This window comes from Mustela nivalis, assembly GCF_964662115.1.
Source record: "Mustela nivalis genome assembly, chromosome: 11".
Classification (NCBI taxonomy): Eukaryota; Metazoa; Chordata; class Mammalia; order Carnivora; family Mustelidae; genus Mustela; species Mustela nivalis.
Window position 1 is genome coordinate 19,585,443 of NC_139030.1, and position 22,874 is coordinate 19,608,316.

The following is a 22,874-nucleotide window of genomic DNA, read 5'->3' on the forward strand; positions in this document are numbered from 1 at the left end:
CTGATCTTTTGTTTAAAATAGCACTTTCACATTCAAACAAGAGTGGCTATTTAAATTTAAAATTAACAAAACTTAATCCTCCTTTGACTAGCCACATTTCAAGGGCTCAAGAGCCACATATGGCTATCAGTTATTTATCATGCTGGAGAGTGCAGTTTTAGAACATTTCCATCATCACAGAAAGTTTGATTTGGAAACAAGCAGGTTATTCTCTCTGAACTGGGATAAAGCAGTAAGTGGCTAGAAGGTGGTCGAGACAAGTGCCGTACATGCGCCGGTAAAGATCATGACCTGGCAAATGGTCAAAAGAGGCAGTTAGGCATGGCAATCAGCCCTGAGTTCACTGAAAACAAAAAACAAAAAACAAAAACCCACAGTACTAAAATTCATCATGATTGACTAACACCCTGCCTCAAAAAGGCACCCAGGGATTCGATTTCTTGTTTGCTTGTTTTCATTTTTGTCATATTTTACTGAAGTATAATTAACACAGGGTAAGAGGCACAGCTTCCAGACCTTTGATGTGATGGATTGTGCCAATGGTAACAGCCATTTAACCAACCCCCAAGCCCAATAGAGAACATTTCCCTTACCTTGGAAGGTTCCTTTGCTCCCTTTCTTCACCCTCTGCAACCGCTTTCGCAGTGTAGTCACCAGAGAGTCCTTTAGTCTACTCCAGCATTCTATCCAAACAGAGCCAGGCTGTACAGATGGTTCGGCCTGGTGTCTTTGTGGACAGACTCCGCTGGGCACGCATCATGGGTTGCAGGTACCAGCGTGTTCTGTACCATCGATGTATAGTGATCACTCTCCCAGTCCTCCCTGTGACTTTTTTTTTTTTTTTTTTTAAATTCACTCTAAATGCCTCCTGTTTTGACACCAGGCCTTTTTCATTAAGGTCCCCAAGGGAGATGGGCGGTTGACAATGCCAGGAGCAGGTGAAGAAACAGAAAGGAAGCCAGTGGGGTCTGGTCCCCTCCCCTGACACAGGAGACCATCTGCCATCAGGAGAGCTGTACCAGCAGGTCAAAATACCAGAGGGAAATGAGTGCCGGTGGACAAGCTGCCAGAACCATCTCGCCCAACAGCCTCTAAAAAGGCCAGCCCGGTCACTGACCAAGATCTTGGCCGTCAGGATGGCCCAACGCAGCCTTCCAACCCCTTCCACCCGCTAGGCTCCAACAAGTCCACCTGCTCTCCAAGTTTGTTCCCCCAAATCCAGATGTTGTAGCCTTGATCCCCAGTGTGAGGGCACTGAAAGGTGGGCCTTTAGGAGCTGACTAGACCCAGAGGGTGCCATCCCTGTGAATGGGATTAGTGCCATCTGTAAGCCAGGAAGAGTGCTCTCACCGGACACCACACCTGCTGGCATCTTGCTCTCAGACTGGCCCGCATCCAGAATGGTGAGAATTAAAGGTCTGTGGGTTAAGCCACCCAGTCTACGATACTCTGTGCCTGCAGCCAGACAGGCTAAGACATCCCCCATCACTCCCACCAGGATCCTTTACCCCACAACGCAGGTGTGATGTCAGTTAACAGCTGTCAGCCGAAGTCAGCTTCCCATGAATTCACGCGATCACGTAAAATGGACAACCCGTGTTTCTGGCTGCTCACCAGGCGGTAGCAGTTTCTAACGCTGTGACACTGAGTTTTCCATCCTTCCTGCAACCACCCCTACTTTTCCATACAGCCTCACCTCACAGCAATTTTATTCATGGTGCTGTTGCTCACAGGAAAACCTTTTTTGTAGACATGATTTTTTTTTTCAGTACCACTTGTCACCTCCTACTTTAAGCTTATTCCTTTATCATAGGTGATAGCAGTAGTCGCAAAGCTGAGGTCACAGTGAACTGTGGTCACAAACACCAGACAGGGGCTGTGTCTGTAAACCCAACCCGCCCATTCCCCAAAGACCAACAGTTTCCCTTTTCATAAGATGTGTGACAGCATGTGGGGACACAGGCAGGCTCACTTGCTTATGCTTGCAAAAAAAGGCGTCCTTTGCTTTCCTAATGAGGACAAATTTCAAATCATTCTGACACTACATGTGTTACAGAATCACCCAGGGAAATGCTAGTGCTGGCGGAATAATAAATGTGTATTGATTTACGGCCCCAGGTGAAATTAAAAGTCACTCTCATTCTCAGATCTTTTCATCACCCCACCCCCAGCAGATGAGAAAAACTGGCAGATGTGGAGAAAATCACACCAAAGAGGAGCCCTCAATTTTCCCCCAGTTATTAAATTATATCGACAAATTGCCACAGATTCACATTGAAGGACTATGCGATTTTCGAATTAGCATCGAACCACTTTGATATGAGGAGGGTCAAGACCACTGGTGTTCAGAGAATCGAGCAAGAGGCCAGGAGGTTTTGCAGCCGGTGGACGTGGCCTCACTGGTGGGCCTTACAGACAGACTGGAGGGCCCTGGTCCCTTGTGACTTCTGGCCACACTAGTCGAGCTGACCATTGAGGCCCTGTGGTCTAGTGAAGGGAGCAGGTGCCGTGCTCCACGGGTACCACAGAACTGAAAGCGCCAGGGTCACGAGAGGCTGTAGAAGAAGGCAAGATGGTGTCAGCTGACGCACTGTGACCGCCTCAGGGACAAGGGAGCACTTTCAAGTGCTTGGCTTCCATGCCAAGATGCAGCCTGGCTTCTGTCACATGAGGCCTCAGTCTGACGGCTATTTTCTGATGCCGGAGAGGAAAGCAAGGCTCTCGGGGGGACATGCGCTCTAAGCCCCGAATGCTGACTGCCGTGGGATCGGAGCGGAGCCTTGCTGGCTGGACGCTGTGACCATGGGATGTTGAAAGGAAAGGACACCTGCGGGGTTCCCTAAAATGTGAACAAAGCCCGACAACCCCTGCGCTAAGCCCTCCTGACACAGAGATACCGAAGCACGGAAACAGCTCTGTTCCGCAAAGGAAGTACGATCACCGGGCTGCCTGCTTCTCCCCCTCTGCGGTTACGAAGGACATGCCATTGAGTATCACGCCAACACCCCTGCTCCAAATATCAAAATAAAGAGGTCCTTACATAACAGGCCTAACAATACAAGCAGTACTACTACGGATGCCCACTAAAGACAAGGCTCTTGTCCCAAAGCCTTAATGAACAATCTCATCTTGTTTTAAACACAAGCATTTCAAGATTCCTGCTGTAGAAATTATGACCACAGTGGAAAGGGTCAGGTCCCATAGCTGGTTGGGGACACAGAAGGCATTCAAGCCCCCAGAGATCCGACCTAAACTCTCCTCCCCTTCACACCTAGGAATGTGTAGGTCAATCTTCCTCCAAAGTTGCCTGATGGCCCTAACTCTCAATTTTGATTCAATAAAAGAAAAAGAACAGATAATTCACAATGCTCAGAAAATTGCTCTCTGTATTCGACAATGCCTTCAAAATCAGAAGAGATTCCAATTTAAGATCCTGCCGTGGACACACAGAGACAGGTTTTATAAGACCCACTACGTGGCAGCACAGGGATTATTGGGCTGGGGGCGGGTTGGGGTTTTTTTGTTGTTGTTTTGTTTTGGTTTGTTTTTTGTTTTTTAAGCAGGAACCGACAAGGACAAAGAAAACAAGAACAGCAGCCACAAAACTGTGTGAGCTGGGAAAGTAGACAGAAGGGTGGCACGTGCCTGAAAGTTGCAGACACTGGTAGAATCTTAGGGCAGAGGGTGAAGTCCAGAAGCTACGCATCAGAACCCTGAAGGCTTAGGAATGAATGCCACGAGGCACTCCTGGAAGAGGAGTGCAAGAGGGAAGACTGAAAGGACCATGTCCCCTCCCCCACGGTCCACAGTGCACTAACCCTGTTCCCCAAAAGGCAAGCAAGCCTCTGGACCACTGAGAGCCAAATAAAGCGTCTCTGCACCAGGCACCTCGTGCTGCTGAACACAGAGGTCACTGCATTGAAAAGAAGAGGGATTAAGGGAATTTACCTACTACCCTGCCAAACTGACTAACCCAGAAGAACAGAGAAAATGACTTGAAGTGCATAAAATAAAATATAAAGACTTATAAAAGAAACCAATTATAATGGCATGCACCTCATAAGATATAAAAAACTACACTTTAATAAGTGCTTCTAAATGAGTGTATTAAATAGCACAATGGATCGATTAAGGACAGTAATGTAGTGGTAAGCACAAAAAATATTTTGAGATATCTGCCAAAACTGATCTTAGACAATATCTGATTTTCACTGGTGATAAAGTTCCAAGGACTCTAATATTATCAACTGTGGTTTATTGCCTGATTTTATGATGGAAGAAAAGGTGAAGTTTAAGATAAAGTTTAAATGAAAATAAAGACATGATTTCATTCTAATTAAAGTTCCTGGATACTCTAAATACCATCCAAGGGGCCAAAAACCAGGTTAAAATCTCCTGCCCTACCATTAAGATCATATTTCAGGAGTCTCACCCGCATACAATCGTAAATATATTTTTCTTAAATATTATCAGACGGCCAATAATCACCAGACTTTGGGGAAACCAGAACACTGAGGGCAAATGGAAGATCTTATAAGCTTCCAGACAGGGAAAAAAGGATTTTAAAAAATAACAACAAGGGGGTACCTAGGTGGCTCAGTTGGTTGAGCATCTGCCTTTGGCTCAGATCAAGATTCTAAGCCTGGGATCCAGCCCTGCATCAGGCTCTCTGCTAAGCCTGCTTCTCCCCCTCACTTTGCCCCTCTCCCTGCTTATGCTGTCAAATAAATTTTTTTTTAATTCAACAATAAAAACTGGTTATTAGACTAGCATTAAACTTCTAAAAAGCAACCCTGGAAATGAAAAGACGTGGATTAATCCCTCATAAACTCCTTTCCATCCAGGCAAGCTACCAAATAAAGTGTGAGGATAGAACAGCAACACTTTCAGACATTACAGTCTCAAAAAATTTTGCCTTCCTTATGTGTGTTCTTAGAAAGCTACTTAAAAAGGTGCTCCTCCAGAACAGTAGTATAAATCATGAAAGACAGCAACGCGGGATCCAGTAAGATACAATCCAAGAGAGAAATAAAATGAATCCCCAGAATCACAGTGAATGAGATCTCAAGATGACAACTGAGGAGATCTATAATGAGCACATACGTGTGTCTGTGTGTAAGTTATAATCCATTTTCATTTTATGAGTATATGGGGACATACAATGTATGATGCAGGAAAGAACAAAACCAATCATACAAGACTATGCTCTGCTATGAACAGCATTTACCACCATCATCATAATAGTGCTGACTATTGATCTAAACAAAATACCAATGCAAATGTACTGGGGGTGCGGGGGGGAACCAGGCAATGGGTGATGGTTAAAGAGCCAACCAGAGGAGGGAGTCAAGAAATCATGCTTGTAACTGACAAAGCCAGAGGAGCGACATATGCATGTTACTTAGAGATGCCGAGGTTGAAAGTTATCCATGGCTGCCTCTAGAGTAGGGGTTATTTTTTATAATGACCCTTGTAGAATAACAGGGCATTTAAATCATAAACATGCATGACTTGGATAAAGATCAAAACTCAACATAAAGAAAATACAAGGCAGTATTTTACAAGGCAGAAGAAATTTACAAGAAATTACAAGGCCGTAATTCGTGAGTACATTAGTCAGAGGAAGAGAACCAGGAGGAGACCAATAGTAAGAGAGACACTGCAAGGAACTGACTCGTGGGACCGTGGGGGGCTGGCAGGGCAAGCCCGAGATAACCCCCTCCCATCAAGAAGGGCAGACTGGGACGCAGACACCTCCTGAAATTGTTCTCCCTGGGTAGAACTTCTTCCTCAGGGAAGTCTCAGCTCTGCTCTTAAAGCCTTTCCACTGGCCGGATCAAGCCGTCAGATTGGTGAGGATCATCTCCTTCACTGAAAATCAGCTGCTGATAGCTGCTAATCACTTGCATGAAACTCCTTCCCAGCAACACTAGGTTAGCACTGGATTGAAGAGCTGGAGACAGAGGAACCTGACACAACACTGGGTAGCACACCCCCGCTTCCCACCTGCTCTGTCTGATGGTTGCCCTACGAGCTCTCACTTGTGGTTCAGTCACTGGAGAATCTGGTCGGCTTCTCACACATATACATAGCAGTGCTCCATCAGAGGTCCCGACGTGCGGAACACACTTCTCTGCATAAACTATTTTTGCCAGCTTCTTTCATAAATGACTATTCTGTATTAGTATAAAACACAACGGGGGGGGGGGGGGACACTAACAGCAAAAACTGAAAAAGAAAAAATAAAAAAACATAAAACTCACTTACCCACCCCCAGAACTAAGTGTGAACAAAATAGCAGGAACTACTAAAGATGAGAGCCGAACGAAATAGAAAGCAAATCAACATGATCCACAAAATCAAATGCAGCTTTTCTAAGGAGATGAATAAACTTCTGGCACATGAGATTAAGAGACAAAGAGTACAAATAAACACCAGCAATAAAACAGGGCATGTAAGTACAGATGGATCCAAGATTGTTAAAAATCTTCTGTAGGGCACCTGGGTGGCTCATTGGGTTAAGCCGCTGCCTTTGGCTCAGGTCATGATCTCAGGGTCCTGAGATCAAACCCTGCATCGGGCTCTCTGCTCAGCAGAGAGCCTGCTTCCCTCTCTCTCTCTCTCTCTGCCTGCCTCTCTGCCTACTTGTGATCTCTATCTGTCAAATAAATAAATAAAATCTTTTTAAAAATCTTATGTAAATAATATAAGCAACTTCAATGCGGTACATTTGAAAGCCTAGATAAACAGGCAATTTCTAGAAAAATACGTTTTGAAAATTGTTGCCAAACCACAACTATAAAAATGAGACGGCAGGGGGAAAAAAAATCAGTCATAGGGTTGGTAATTATAATAGAAGTAAGAAAACACCAGTTTCAGTACAAAGTGCTGAGCACTTTTTTAAAAATGCTTTTTATACGCATGAACTGGGCTCATCCTTACAACTCTGCAGGGTGGGTACTAAGGTTATGCTTCTTTTACATATTTTTTTTTTAAGATTTTATTGATTTATTTGACAGAGAGAGATCACAAGGAGACAGAGAGGCAGGCTGAGAGAGAGGAGGAAGCAGGCTCCCTGCCAAGCAGAGAGCCGGTGTGGAACTCGATCCCAGAACCCTGAGATCATAACGAGAGCCCAAGGCAGAGGCTTGACCCCACTGAGCCACCCAGGTGCCCTCTGACACATATTTTAGAGAGGAAAACTGAAGCCAAAGAGGCGAGGTAACTTGTCCATGGATCACCGCTAATGCACTGAGGCTGTCTGGCTCTAGAGTTCACGATCTTAAGAGAGAACATACTGCCTCTCCAAAAGGCAACAGGCTCAATTTTGCAGGCAAGTTCTACTAAAAATTAAAGGAACAAGTTCCTACATTACTACAAGTATTCCAGGGCACAGAAAAAGAACAGAAAAGCTAACATAACTTCGTAACAATATGTAACTCATTATATGTTGTGTGAAAGGGCAGGTGCTTTAGACTAACGTCACTTATGAGCAGAGATGCAAGAATCCTAAATGAAATAGTAAGTGAAAAGGAGCTATGAATTAAAAGATTAACACTTTCTGGCCAAATAGGGTTTATTCCAAGAATTCAAGGATGTCTCAATATTAGACTATTAATTCAAAATATTAACCTCTCAAAGAAAAATATATACAGAAATAGTACCCCAAATTCAACACTTATTTGTGATTTTTTAAAAATACCTCTCAGCAAACAAAAAATTGAATAGTCACTTCAAAAATCAGCAGCCAACTATTCAATATTGTATTGGCTACTAAATAAAAAAAAAGGAAACTATCAGAATTGGAAAGGAGCTGCCATTATATATAATATACCCAAAATAATCAACTAATAAAACAAAAATCAGGAAGATCATTATTCAAATAACATTAGTTTTATGCAGTAATCATACAGAAAATGAAATATTAACCCATAAGAGAGCAAGAAAGCTCACAAAATATAAAGGAATAGTCTTAATAAAAATCTATCAAATTCTGATGGAAAACAAACTGTCACTATAGGACATGAGGACTTTATGAAGAAAGGAAATGGAAAGGAGGAGCCTTACTGGGTTGCTGAACATATTATTATCAAACTGTTCTTTATACATTCTGGATAGAGTCTTTTGTCTGATAGAGAAGTGTTGTCCATGCTGTCTTGTCATTTTCCTAATGGTATTTTGGAAGAGCAAAGGTTTTGGATTTTGATAAACTCCAATTTTCAATGGTTCATGGTTTTTTAATGGTTCATGGTTTCTGTGGCATACCTAAGAAACTGTGCCTATCCCAGGATCACTAAGATTTCCTCCTTTGTTTTCCTGTAGAAGTTTTAGAGTTTTTGATTTTACACTGGGCTTGTGATCCCTTCTGGGTTAACTTCTATGTGATGGCTGATGTCCATTTCTGTCCAGACGGCTGTCCCGTTGCTCCAGCAGCATTTACTGACAAAACTTTTCTTCCCACTACTGAGCTGCCTCCACACCTTTGTCGAAACCAGCTAACCATATATGATATGTGTGGATCTATTTCTGGACTCTCTATTCTCCTTGAACTCATGGGAGCTGATAATAATCCATTTCATGAGTGTTTCATTTCTTCTCTTCAGAAGCCTGTAGGGCCCTGCCTATAGGACGAATGAAGAAATCAGTCCTCCTGAGGCAATGGAATTATTCTGTCTGAGGTAACAAGACTGGGACACAACTGATGTCTGATACCACGAATTTCTGCCTTTCTTTCTACAGTGCTAAGATGTTGGCAGAAGAGATGTCAAGGACCCCAAATGTGTGTGATTTCTTTAAGTATTTGATAATACAAATAAAATAAAATAAAACTTAGAGTTGCACTTGTGAACCTGTCATACTGGAGATGAGTATCTCTACTGCCAATGGTGGATCCAGAAATTATAGATAGATAATTGCACAAGAAAGATCCTATCGCATGACACAACCTGGGCGAGGAACAGTATCCATGAAGGCACTTCCTAAAAGCCTGGGCTTCCAGAACTAAAGGTCCTCCAACTTCCTTAGAAACAACATCTTCAGGGGCGCCTGGGTGACTCAGTGGGTTAAGCCTCTGCCTCTGACTCAGGTCATGATCTCAGGGTCCTGAAATTGAGCCCTGCATAGGGCCCTCTGCTCAACAGGGAGCCTGCTTCACCCCCACCCTCCGCCTCTGCCTGCCTCTCTGCCTACTTATGATCTCTCTCTCTCTGTGTCAAATAAATTAATAAAATCTTTTTTAAAAATAAAAATATAAATAGATAAATAAATAAAAAGAAACAACTACTTCAGTCCAACATCAGCCAACATTTATTCAATAGTTATACATTAAGCCTATCATTTACATCTTTTTATTTTGTTTTCTTAACAATCTTACAAAGAAAGTGCCATCATTTTTGCCACTTTTAAAACAAAGAAACTGAGGCAGAGAAAGGATCAACCACCTACCCAGAATGCTCCAGTTAGAAACTAGCAGACTTGGGATCTCTGTCTCTGACTCCAACTCCCACGTCCTTAGCCGCAAGACTACACTCACTCAGGACTGAGGGAACCTTTTGAAACTTCCTCCTGTGGATGAGACGCCTGCCTCAGGTGACCTGAGGCTGACAAGCTCACGGGTGGGCAGCAGTTGTGTGAAGCCGGTCACCTGCTCCCAAACCTTTACTGCTGGCCCCACCTCGCTCCCTCGTTTCCTTCTGTTCAACATTTGCCTCAAAAGGGACACCTTGAAGAATGGGCTTGAAAGACTACCAGGGGCAGGCTGGGGGGAGGCAGAGTTTGAAACTGAGGCAACAGGAAGACTGGGAAGGAAGGGATGGCTATCTCCAGACAGAGAGCTTTCAGGAGCCCAGGACGCTGGAGGTGAGGAGGAAGGGCTGGAAAGAAAATGCCTGGGGACAAAGTGCAGGCAGGGAGTAAGTAAAGATGCCCTAAAGAGAGGGAATGAGGGTGAAAATGAGATTTCTAAGGAGGTGGGCAAGGAGGGAGCTCAAAGGGCTAAGGGTGGGAAGGGGAGAAGCCCTGAGAGAGAGGAGACTGAAAACAGAGGTGTGGGAAGAAGACCGGCCAACCTGGCTCCGTCCTCTGCATCGGGAAGAGACTCACTGAGAGTATAACAACGAGCGGCTGAAGAGCGCAGAAAGAACCCCCACTAGCCCAAGATACAGCGCAGGGTTGAATGCTAAACAGTCTGCAGTAATCACAGATTGTTGCACAAGGAGCCGACAGCACTACCCAGTCTGGGCTGGGAACAGATCAAATCCCACAAATCAAAAGCCTACAAACCCAAGAATCTGTCACTTTTGCAAGTAGGAAGATCCTTGGGGAAAGTTCTTGGCTGTGACCTTGCTAGTACAACCCTAAAATATCCTTTACAAGAGAGTCGTAGCTGCAGTTTTGTTCCTAAGGGTGAAATCCCCTGTGAGGTTCCTGCTGGAACACCACTGGCATCCCAGGCTGTGCAGAGTCAGCCCAACCTTCAAGCGTGGCACACACCCAGCAACACTTGTTGCATCGATGGAGCAGTGAAAGCGGCCACCACAGCAGGACCAGAGAAAGGAAACAGAGCAGGAAAATGAGCAACTGAGAGGGTTTCCCTTTTATTGCTAGAAGTTCCTTCGTTCTGGTGGGGGGAGGGCTGGCATCTGAGGAGCTTAACAGAGAGATGGTCAAGGGGAGGCCTGGAAGACAACCTCGTTAGTCAAGGAAGAATCAAAGTTATGCCAAGCAACCATTTCTGACCTATGACACAAAGTTGTTTTTCCCTTCTTCCTTTGCCTCTGTAAGGACCTATTTAGCCAGAGCACTTCCATCCGGTTAAACAATAATTTTGTTATTTAAAACTTAAACTGTCCCTGCCCCCTTTCCCCCAGGGAACTTACTTAAAAACAAGTCCTGGGAACCAGTCCCAGGTAACAAAGCCCAAATACAAGGGTGGGTCAGGCCGAGACATCGGATCAGTGGGGGCGCAGACTGTCTCCCTAGTTACCAAGGAGTATAGGCCCTGCCCTTTGGGTACCTTTTGGGCACCAATTCTGACAAGGTGATAGGCTGGTTCAAATATCTACTAGGGAAAATTGTAATTCAATTGGTCACTTATGTGTGACGTAACCTGACTGTGCAGCTTTCTCTGTGTGTTACAATTTCATTGGCTGCCTGTGCATGGTCAGGTCCAACCACATGGCCTTTGCCCTTAAAAGCTAATCTGTGAAGCAGAGAGAGGTCGCCCTCTCTGTAAGAGGCACGGCCCCAAATGTTCGATCTGATTCTTTTTTTTTTTTTTTTAAGATTTTATTTTTATTTATTTATTTGACAGACAGAGATCACAAGTAGGCAGACAGGCAGGCAGAGAGAGGGAGAGGAGGAAACAGGCTCCCTGCAGAGCAGAGAGCCTGATGCGGGACTCGATCCCAGGACCCAGAGATCATGACCTGAGCCGAAGGCAGTGGCTTAACCCACTGAGCCACCCAGGCGCCCCGGTTTGATTCTTGATGCTTGGCGCGGAATAAAGCTTTGCTTGACCTTCGCTTTTTATCAGTCTCGCTCCTTTAATCACAGACCCATTATTGGGGGACCTAACAGCCTCCTCCTCTTTTGCATTTTTCTCTCTCAATTCCTTCCTCCCTAACCAGGGATACTGTTGTACACAGGAAACAAAGATGAGAGAGAGAGAGGAAAGGAACAACTCCTATGAGAAGCCAAGGGCTTTGCAGAGTGAGAAAACTCTAATCACTATTGCTACTTAACTTTGAATCCCCAGCGCCTAGACAGAGGGTCTAGGGATTAGTAGACATTCAAGTGATAGCACTTATTATTATCAACATATAGCTATGTATTATTTACAGCCAATCTATAGTTATTATTTTAATTACAACTGTAATCACTATTGCTGCTGCATGACCACGGAAGGAGGTTGGACGCAGACACTGGCCGAGAGCGCCAGCTGAAGAAGTCTTGATCTACTACAGGCAGGAGAAGCTAATGAGCTGGTCCGACCAAACAGAACACTGACAGGGTGCTCACGGGCCAGAATGGGACTTCTATGGCCTCGGTATCAGAACCAAGGTCATCTCCCTCTCTTGTAAAGCATGACAGTTTATAGAGCATTTCCACATTCACGACATCATTCACCTCTCTGTCTCTGTGGCAGAGTAGGTGGCCTGATCCCCATTTGCACAGAAGGAATTTTACTCAGAGAGGAACCGTGATTTGCTACCAGTCACACACCCGATGAGTGGTGAGGTAGTCTTGGAGGTCAGGTCTTCTGACAGCGTGCTGATGTTCTCCCAAAGGCTGGCCCAAGACTGGCCAGGGATACCTGAAACCAGAGAGGGAGTCTAGCCAGCCACAGGGGAGAGCAGGAGCCAAGTAAAAGGAATGAGGGGCTCAGTCTGAAATTACCTCAGGCCACCACCTGGGGTGACACTAATCAGAGATTCAGAAACATCAAAATTCAGAATGTTAAGGGCAGCCATCACAGTAGCATTGTCTTTTAATGCCTTTTTTTTTTCTTTTTAAAGATTTTATTTATTTATTTATCAGAGAGAGAGAGAGATCCCAAGTAGGTGGCGGGGTTGGAGGGGGGCAGGCTGCCGAGCAAAGAGCCTGATGCAGGGCTCAATCCCAGGACCCTGAGGTCATGACCTGAGCCCAAGGCAGAGGCTCAGCCCACTGAGCCACCCAGGTGCCCCCTGATTGTTATTTTAAATACATGGCTCACTTGATCCTTATCCTAAACCTCTGATGTAGTATTAGCTCCATTTTACATAGAAGGAAGCGCAGGGTCAAGGAGGCTAAGTGACTGGCCTGTGCTGGTCTCCTGGGCAAGAAGAAGCAAAGACAGGACCCCCGCCTCCATCAGCCTGCAGGTCCACATCCACGTACCTTCCGCCATGCCAAGCAGCTTCCTTAAAGCACTTCCTTCCATGTGATTCCGCGCATCCCATGACTCCCCTCCTTCCATACTTGTCCCGTGGCATCCTCCATCGCTTCTTGGTTAACCTGCCTGCGGGGCTCTCAAGGGACAATATGCACGGAGAACAGTAAGGGATGGAGGTAGCAGGAGTAGCCAGAAAAGCCAGGGATGGGACCGGCTGGGGCCCTGGACATCTTCACTAGGACAGCCCTGGCAAAATCCCCTCGGAGCATAAGAACCCAGAAGGGCCAAACCTGAGAAGCTCAAGAACAGGACCATACACGCCCAAGAGTACCGGCAGCCGAGACAGCCCCGGACCAGGAGACACGAGGCTCTGCTGGCAGCCAGCTGACCACCCCGGGAAGATCACTCCAGCTTCAGAGCCCCCACATCCTGCCAAAAGGAGACACATGCCACCTGTCCCTTCTTACCCAAACAGGTGTGGCAGGGGTGAAAAGAAGAAGAGGACCATGTTCTTCTCAAAGCAACCCACAGATATAAGGCAACCACTACACTTGAGGCATTGCCCATGCTCACCGACTTCTAGAACCACTGTTCACACAGAGTTTCTGAGAAGGCTCTTCTAGAACCAGATTCATTAATGATCCAATGCAATCACGTGCAGCCTGCATGGAGCAGACTTACACCATTTAGTCATAAAGCCCTTGCAGCAGATGGCACAGATTCCATGCAGGGGCCAGCCCCAGCTGGCCTGGCTTCTCCAGCATGACACCGATGGCCTGGTGACCCCGCCACAGCTCAGAGTCACTGTACTTTGTGGCTGAGAAATTTCAAACTGCAGAGCTTTCGTATTCAAAGTGTACACATCCTTGCAATGATTCTCACTCTGAAAAGGGTGCAGCTACCTTAAAAAGAAAGCCACCTGGAAACAGGCCCGGAGTTAAGAAAATGCTGCTTCTGACAAGCCCACAGTAAAAACAACCTGAGGGAAACCATACCTACGAAGGCAGCTCTGTGTCCACAGCGCGGCTATTATACATAATACTGCAGTAAGCAGAGGGGTGCGCATAGCCTTTTGGCTTTGTGTTTTAGCATCCTTCAGGTAAATACCCAGCCATGTGATTACTATTTTTAACTTTTTGAGGAACTTCCACGATGTTTTCCACAGTGGTTACACCAGCTTGCATTCCCGCCAGCAGTACATGAGGGTTCCTCCAAGTGTCCACCGACTGATAAATGGATAAAGAGGTTGTGGTGTGTATATACAGTGGAATATTACTCATCCATCAAAAAGAATGAAATCTTGCCATTTCCAATGACATGAATAGAGGTAGAGAGTATAATGCTAAGCAAAATATGTCCGCCAAAGACAAATACTGTATGATTTCACTCGTGTGGAATTTAAAAAAAAAAACAAATGGACAAAGGAAAAGAGACAAAGCAAGAAACAGACTCTTAACTATAGACAACAAACTAATGGATACCAGAGGGGAGGTGGCTGTGGGATGGGTAAAATAGGTCACGGGGAATAAGGCACTCACTTGTGATGAGCGCCAGGTGACATATGGAAGTGCTGAATCACTACATTTTACACCTGAAACTAATATAACACTGTATGTTAATTACACTGGAATAAATTTTTTTAAAAAAAGGCATTTCCACAACTGAGGGCAAGGGCAAGGCTGTAACTTGGGACGGAAAATCATGCCATCCCGACCCTGAAGACCAGTCTCCCTGGTTTCAACCGCCACAGGCATACTTTATTTAACCTATATGAAATTGCCTACCCACTCCCAACCATGGTTTTCAAAAATGTTTAATGAGTTGCCAATTTATTTCACATTAAACAGAGGCTTCCAGTGGTTCTTGAAAACTTCGTTGAGAGCCCTGAGTCCACAGCCCTGCACAGCAACTCTGCCTGGCACCACTAGAGGGCGGGCCTCTCCTCCAGGCACAGGCTTGCACTTGGCACTTGAGCTTCTCCTGCTTTCTGGACTGGCTTCTATGAACAGCTGATTACATCCGATCTAAATTACAGCCTAATTTAGACGTGGACAAACGCTGGTGCTGAAGGACCACAGGCCAGGGATTGGGGGTCTGGCGATGGCCCATGGGCTCCCCCAAACTTCAAGAGCAGAGAGTGGGAAGCCAAAGACTCAGGATGGAAACACAGTTTGCAACCACTTGGCAGCCCTTACCGAGGCCCCCTGTGCCACTCAGCTGATCAGGCCTTCTCTCTGGAGACAGGAGCTCGCGTAACTTTGTTATCTTTCCATAATGCTGAAGACAGAAAACCAAACGATAAAACCACCTTAATCTTTTCTTTAGGGTTCTGAGGAGATGACCATAAATAAGTCTGATTCTTAAATCCCACACCAGGACTGATAAAAGATGCAGTGGGCATGAGTTCTCTAAGGACAGGGCCAGTCTAGGGGGATATCATGGAGCCCTTCACCCTCTCAAACCCCACGTGGAACAGGGCATCAGACATTTTCATCCTGGTATGGCATTTCAGTTGGTGAGTTTCTTCCTTTAGGGGCATTTGCACTGTAAGGTATGAGATTATTTCCAGATAAAAATGGTTCGACCATCAGGAGAAAGGCAAGGAGGCCCCTGCAAAGGACCATGAGCACAGCTGTCCTTCCTTATCACAGTAGCCCTGCTGCAAATCAATTTTTAATGCCAAATGAATGAACGTGTCAATAAGCCTGGTGCTGAAAATTCCCACCGATAAACATTTCTTAGAGTGGAGGCATATTTCCATCCCCTGTAAAACGCAATTACCTGACTGACATCTTAATTAATCATACTTACTGCTAAGATTCAGGTTCTGACAGAATGGAACATAAGCTATCAAGTTTGATGGAGGAAAAGGATGGAAAAGTCTGGGATCCCAGGCCAGAGGGAGATCACAGTGAGGAGGGGAGGGCGAGGCATCGCAATCGTGAGACTAAGAACACAGAGTAGTAAACCGTACCGTTCCCCACCTCAGCTAGCTCTGCTTCCAACTCAGGCTGAAAGCCATGGGTGGGTATTCATCCTCCCTCGCTTTCACCGAGATATTAGAGAATAAGCCTCTGGCCAGCTGTGATGACAAATAATGAAGATCCTGGTGAGTTACTAAAGGACCAGCTCTGATCTCAATTTCATTTGGGGGGTGGGGTGGCAACTTAAAGCAGCCACTTCCGAAGCTCTCCTAAATGCAGTATCAAGTCCCACTTCATTTTAATCTTCCCCAGGAACATACGCAATACCTCGCCCCAGGAAGGACTAACGTACATTTTTCTAAAAGTGAAATGAATGGTCTAAGAATTTAGGCCTGGCATAAGATGGTGCTTGAAGTCAAACTCAAATCAAATCACATCCTAAAAGAAGAGCCCATATTTTTGCATTTAAATTGCTATGTAACTTGTATATAGAGAATCATCATAACGGCAGCATCTCCATTTTTTGGTAAGTCAGCTGCCTTCTATGAAGATAACCTGATAGGAGACATTAAATCCCTTCCCCACCCCACCCCCCGCCAGCATTCCTAAGAGGGAACAAAAGGAATCAGAGTGCAGGTAATAGCTCTCACCCATAGAACAAAGCAGTCAAAGACACATTTTAATATGAAATTGTGCCCTCCAGTTTCCACATCCAAATGCCAGTTCTGCCCCAAAAATCCAATGTGAATGGATTTATGCAAGGTGCAAAAGAGAAAAATTATTATTATTACAATAATCATTGACTAGACAAAGAACAACAGATGCAAACAGCACAGATTGGATCACTTTGCTATATAAAAACACCCCATTTCTTTTCACATAGAAAACACCTTGCTTTAAAAATAGTCAAAACGCCTAAAGAGAGAGACACAGAACCCAGAACCTAGTACTACCTCAACTACGTGAAGTTTTTTCCTCTTGCCCAGGGCTTCACTCTGCCAAGTCATTCGCACTCTTCAGTGAGTTCTTCTGGCCTCCTAAAATGCTGTTTGTTTTCTCTCCACTTGCCCAACCTGCTCCGGTAAATCCTTTGTAAGAGGTAACATGGGAGGCTAGTACGCCCAGGAAAAACTGTTAAGGAGAAAGGACCTTACCACTTCTGGCAGCAGCCTAGTTGAGAGGTCATGGATGGCTTTGACCACTATACATATGGATGACAGAAGGAATATCACCCCCAAGATGACACAGGCTCTGCAAAGAAACAAAACATTGAGACTCTTAACTGGGAGAAGTCTGCTCCGCTTGTTTACACAATAATGCAACCCAAAGTACTGGGACCCAACCGTAATTCACCACATGCCCACCATGACCACCACCCCACCCCACCCCCCAATCTCAGAAGTGATACTGAATCATCTCTAGGATCCCAGGCCAATTTATCAGCAAAACCAACCCCAAGGGAAAAGTGCTCACCATCCTACATGATCTCAGAACATCCCATGAATGCTGACATGGGAAGAATTTCAAGGACAGTAAATCCATCCCTTTGGCCTGGCAACACAATATGCCAGTTCACCTCCAGCTGGAGGGTTCAGAGTTTAATAGCCAAGAGTGAAGGCTCTGGTCCGAGACATCCCAAGCACTATCATTTAATATGCTTGATCTTGGTCAAAATACTGAACTTCTTTTAGCTTTCCCTGTCAAATGGAAATAATATTTCCCACCTGAAGATGAAAATGAGCATCCAAATAAATAAATAAGTAAGTAACGCATTGATGTGGGCCTAAACAAAGGAAAAGTCCATTCTGGATGTCTCTTCCCGATATGACGTGATAGATACCACTGTATTTTCCCAAAGACTGGAAGGAAGAATGATTTGGTAACAACAAAACGTAGAGTGTTTATGCCAAGAGGAAGCAATTCTTTAAAAAGAAAGGAGAGGAGGGAAGGAAGAATGAGTTCAACAGAGATACCAGCACAGGAGACAGCAGGAGGAGAACGGGGGGGTGTGGGGCAGGGGTTGGTAGGACATCTCGGGGAGCTCAGGATGGAGGAGCTTTCTCTGGCAAACCAGACGCAACAATGTGCAGGAGAAGCAAAGATGAAAAATGAAAGTAAATATGAGGAAATGATGATAGTAATACAGGAGTCAAACACCAACTGAAAACCAAAATAGAGAAAATGAATGACTACCATTAGCTCTAGGTCATTCCTATCCCAACCTGATGTCCCCATCACTTGGCAGCCTCCTGAGCCCTTTTTTCTCTCACCTATCAAATCATTTTGCATTGTCCATCTTGGATTCCCTTCTCTGGGTAACAGAACAACCCAAAATTGCCCACATAACTTCAACGTAACACCTACTTAATTAGAATCCTAATGAGCCCATGGACACACATGCTCCCCCAAACCTCGAAGTCAGAAATAAATAAGGCTGCTTGGAGCCCAGTCATTAGGCTTCTAATGTATACTCTAATTGTAGGTTTTAGTCTTTCAAAAACAGAAGGAAAGGATCATCACAGATTAGTGCATAACATAAAATATAGAGATTGTAAGAAAAATAATGAATGGGCCGGGGATCTTGAGCAAAAAAGGACCTGGACCCATGCACAGTAATGAGTGATCTGCCATGACTACAGTACATCCCCAGAATGAGCCTGGGTTGGCCCAAGGAGGAGATAAGATAATTCAGGCAGTAAGTACTCACGAAGGCGGTGGCAGGAGGGAAGAACGCTGACATGAGGCACTAAGCCCTGGGGCTGGTAATCCCAGTCCTGGCAGAGCTATAGGGCAAAAGGGGCTGCAGCCAGGAGGGGCATCATGAGGGAATGAGGTCCATCTACTGGAGGCCCTTTAGTGATGACATAGTTGAGCAAAGTTGAAGAATCCTGGGGATCAGGGGATCAGTGCTCCCAAGATACTGGCCCCCAAGACCCTGCTGTGCCCAAGGGGAAGCAAGCTATGGGCCACTATGACCAGCACTTGAAATAACCATTCCGACCTGCACACTCTGGGGAGGGGGGGGTCCCATTTACAGAAAAAGAGCCTCAAGTCAGGATAGGCCTCCAATGTAAGTTGAGCTTTTCTCCATTGAAAAAATTCCTGAGCATTTGCCACAGACTCTAATACCCTCTTTCAGATAAAGTCAACCACCAACTCAGTGCTTCTCAACCCAGGGGCAAACTGCACTCACCCAGGGAGTTTTCTGAATAGTCGCCCAGGGACCACACCAATTTAACTGTATCAGAATTTCGGGGCTGTGAACCCAAGCATCTGCATTTGTGTCAAAGCTCCTAGGCAATTCGCAGAGGCACTGGGGTTGACAGTCCTGCACCTAGACCCAGCTGGGGCCCTGCCCTCTAGGGAGCTTCACGGTGGCACAGGAAGCCCCAGCTCCCGGGACAGAAGGCAAGGCGGGAGAGGTCACCACAGCTGGTGAGGAAGGAAGAGGTCTAAGGGTCCCTACGAGATGTGCAGTGTATTTTTTTACCAAGCAGGTATGGCAGCCATACCTCTGAGACACAGGTATGGCAGCCACCACTTGGGTGCTAGACTTTCTATAGACAATTTATACAACATCCTCTGGGAGCTTTCATCTCCATACTTCCCTGGGGCCGGGGAAAGAAAAAAAACCAACAGTGAGGCTGCAGGAACCCATTTTTTCCAGATGACTACAGAAACACCACTATAATGCACCAAGAGTGGATCTGAATTTTGTTTACATTTCTTAAGGAGAAAAACATAAAAGATGCAATGATCTCCTTACATACTATCTTGCTCATATATCTTGAAAGAAAATTACACTACAAATCCCTTAAGGGCAAGAACCCTAGTTTTCCATCTCAATATCTACAGGAGCACAAAGCAGATGCCCCATATGCATCTGGGGCTAACGGATTTGCTAACTGATTTTGCTAACTGATCAGTAATTACTGGATAATTTCTAAGTGTTCCCCCCATGGAGTTTAAGGGGGCACCAGCCACTTACCAATACAAGGGGAAGGACACTCCTAATACTTTAGCCAAAATGCCTATTGAGTAGCCCACCTTATAAAAACCACTCCAAAATTTAACGAAAATCAAAAGAAATGGATGCTTTGGTTTATTAAAGTTGAATTTTACACAAATATAATCATATTTTCTTCAGCAACGTACCTGTGAATATGCTAAAAAATGTAAAGCCCTGTTTTCATCTTCTTTTAAATGTGCTGCAAATTCAAACACCATAGTCACCTTCCTTCACCACTGCTGGGAACTTGCATGTCAAAGCTGCTCCCCCAGCCTAAACCGGCTATTATTAGCAGAGGGTGTGATGCTATTTTTTAACATTTTATTAATAATATATTGTGTTTACACAGCAGCTTTGTCCTCAGGCACTCAGAGATCTGCAAAGCCCTGCATAAATGCCCTAGAGGCCACTCACCAGATCGCAGTTTCTGTTTTTCTGCTGTTTTTCAAGCTGGGAAGGAAAGAGGTGTGTTCCATAAACACAAATGGTCATAATGGGGACATCAAGGATTAGGAGGCTTGTCCAAGGTCACCCAAAGAGTTTGGGGTCCACTTAGAAACACCACCCAATCTCTTGACTCCCTCCCAGCAGCCAGCCCCAGTCAACCACCTGGCCACTCAAAGACTCTTGGCACCCACATCGCACCCTCACCCGGCCACCACCCTGGGACTGTGGTGGCCTCCAGGAGACAGGCGAGATTTAGGTCAGAAGCCAACACTACAAATACTGCTTCTTTTAGGTCAGAAGCCAACACTACAAATACTGCTTCTTTCTGTCACCGTGTGCTGCTTCCTAGTTTAGGAGGGAGCAGAAGGGGAAGCAATGGAGGATCGCTGCCCCACCAGCATGTCACGTGGACCTCACCAGGAGAGGCTGACCTGGCCAGGAAAGGGCAATGTGTCCATGGGCCTGACAGCACCAAGCAGCCAAGTCACTGGAATGAATGCAAATTCCTTCTCTCTCCTGCCCAAACCCCAGCGGAGAAAAACACTGAGTCAGAAAGAGGCAAATGCAATGCCTCCATCAACATAATCCCCCAAATGAACACCAACTGAAGTTGAATTGGAACTCCCACAAGTTGTCCAAGAGTGGTCCACAGAACTGCAGCATCAGCATCACCTGGGAACTTGTTAGAATAGCCGATTTTTGAGTCCACCCCAGATCTGCTGAATTAGAAACTCTGGGGATGGGGCCCAGTAATCTGTATTTTAATAAGCCCTTCCTGTGTTTCTGATGCACAGTCAAGACAGAGCCTAGAATAGTCTTCCCCAAGACACATTTAATATCTGAAAGACAACTAGTAAAATCCTGAGAAATGAATAAAGCCACTGGTCGTCTCTTTTTCTTCTGCTAAAGGCCATAGATTACTAATTGTGCACAACATTGCAATTCTATGAATAACCTTGTAGTAAGCATTAATATTTTTTGCCAATGAAATTATAAGGGCAAAACCTACTAACAGATACTCTCTCACAACCAAAATGATGTCAGGTTGAAAATTTGGTCCCTTGTCAATTGTAGGTTTGGAGGTCTGTGATTCCCATTAATAAAGCCTGAGTCCTATACCAGTTCTAAATTATTTTCTATCACATCCAAACAGCCAAACAAGAGAAGTTTTGTCTAGTCATCCCCTAATTTACAAAAGACCTAAAACACAGCAGCCCTGGTTAATTAATCAGTTCAGTCCACAGCTTAAAGTGCCAATGTTTTATTTATCATCTTTCATCCTGGTGCCCAAAGCACTTGTAATCTGGGCCATTGTTCAAATGTGAAGTAATGAAAAATAAAAGACAGGTGATGAGCATAAACATAGTACTTAGGGATGCACAGTCTCTGGTGTTATTTTATCCTAGCTAGATTCTCTCTCCCTTCATGTGCTCTGCCATTTTAAATAAAGCCCAAAAGTCCATTTGAAGGCAGGAAAAAGGGAAGGAGAAAGTGAGGAATGAGCCACGCCTCATTCTCTATACTGCCCACAGCAAACAGTAATTCAAGACCACCATCTTCCCCCCTCCCTTCATTCTCCTAAGCTCTAGACCCCACCTCCTTTCACATCCACATCCCCATCTCTCTTCTCTACCTTCATCCTCATCCATCTGCTACACAGTGAACAGGCTGTGGTGTGAATGGCTCCTCAGACCAGAGGTCTCCAGGAAAGCGGTCCATACACTCTCCATGGTAAGATCGTCCCTCTCCTCAATGTGTAACCACCAACTCACATGTAACCACCTTCCTCAACAAATGGCCCTTTGTTTATATCTGTATGAATGTACAAGCTAAGACCCACCCAATTAAAATCTTACTTACACGGGACTGTTTTTCCTAGCTTCAATGGCAAAGACAAAAGTCAGCATGAGGAATTTATAAGAGAATTAGATTCTACAACAATGTAGTACAATAGAATTTTCTGTGATGATGGAGTGCTCTATTTCTCATTGTCCAGTATGGTAGCCACTACCCACATGTGGCTACTGATTCTTCAAATGTAGCTAGAGCAACTGAAGAAATGGAATTTTCATTTTAATTACTTTCAGTTAATTATAATTTAAATGGGCGCATGTAGATAGTTACATATCAGACGGTGGAGCGCTCAAGGTTGTGCTGAAAATACAGATTCATCAGGGCATATGTACATAGGTATGTTGTCTCTATCTATCTGTACTCTGTACTCTCTATATAGTTTCTCAATAAGGAAAGAAAAATGAAGAAAGAGAGGAAGGTAAGACGGGGAGAGGGAAGGAGGAAGGAAGAGAGAGAAACCCAAAAGCTTCTCATCAGGATCAGGTAAATTTATGTGGGCTGGCAGCCTCTGCTGTTGCACAGCAGCACCATGCCTTTAGTATTCTCCACTAACAAATGCATCACTTCCTTCCATGCAGTAAACCCCTCCCACTCCCTGGGTTCCCACGCCAAGTCTCACTCTTGTTCTCATCTATTGTCAGCCAATCACAGCCACAGCTACAGCTCCACCAGGGGCAACTGCATTTTTTTTAGAAGGGAATTTGTACTTCAGTCATTCACATTTTAAGGTCTACATGCCGAGCCTTGAAGTTAAGGAAAACATAAT

General features: G+C 45.0%; 1 protein-coding gene across 1 annotated transcript in view; it reads right to left on the reverse strand.

Moving 5' to 3' along the window:
- Nucleotides 1-22,874, reverse strand: part of TMEM163 (transmembrane protein 163) — a 231,192-nt gene that overhangs the window by 25,265 nt on the left and 183,053 nt on the right. The window contains exon 5 of the mRNA XM_082689336.1: nt 16,953-17,049. Coding sequence (XP_082545462.1) covers nt 16,953-17,049 — 97 coding nt within the window. The remainder of the gene's footprint in view (nt 1-16,952; nt 17,050-22,874) is intronic.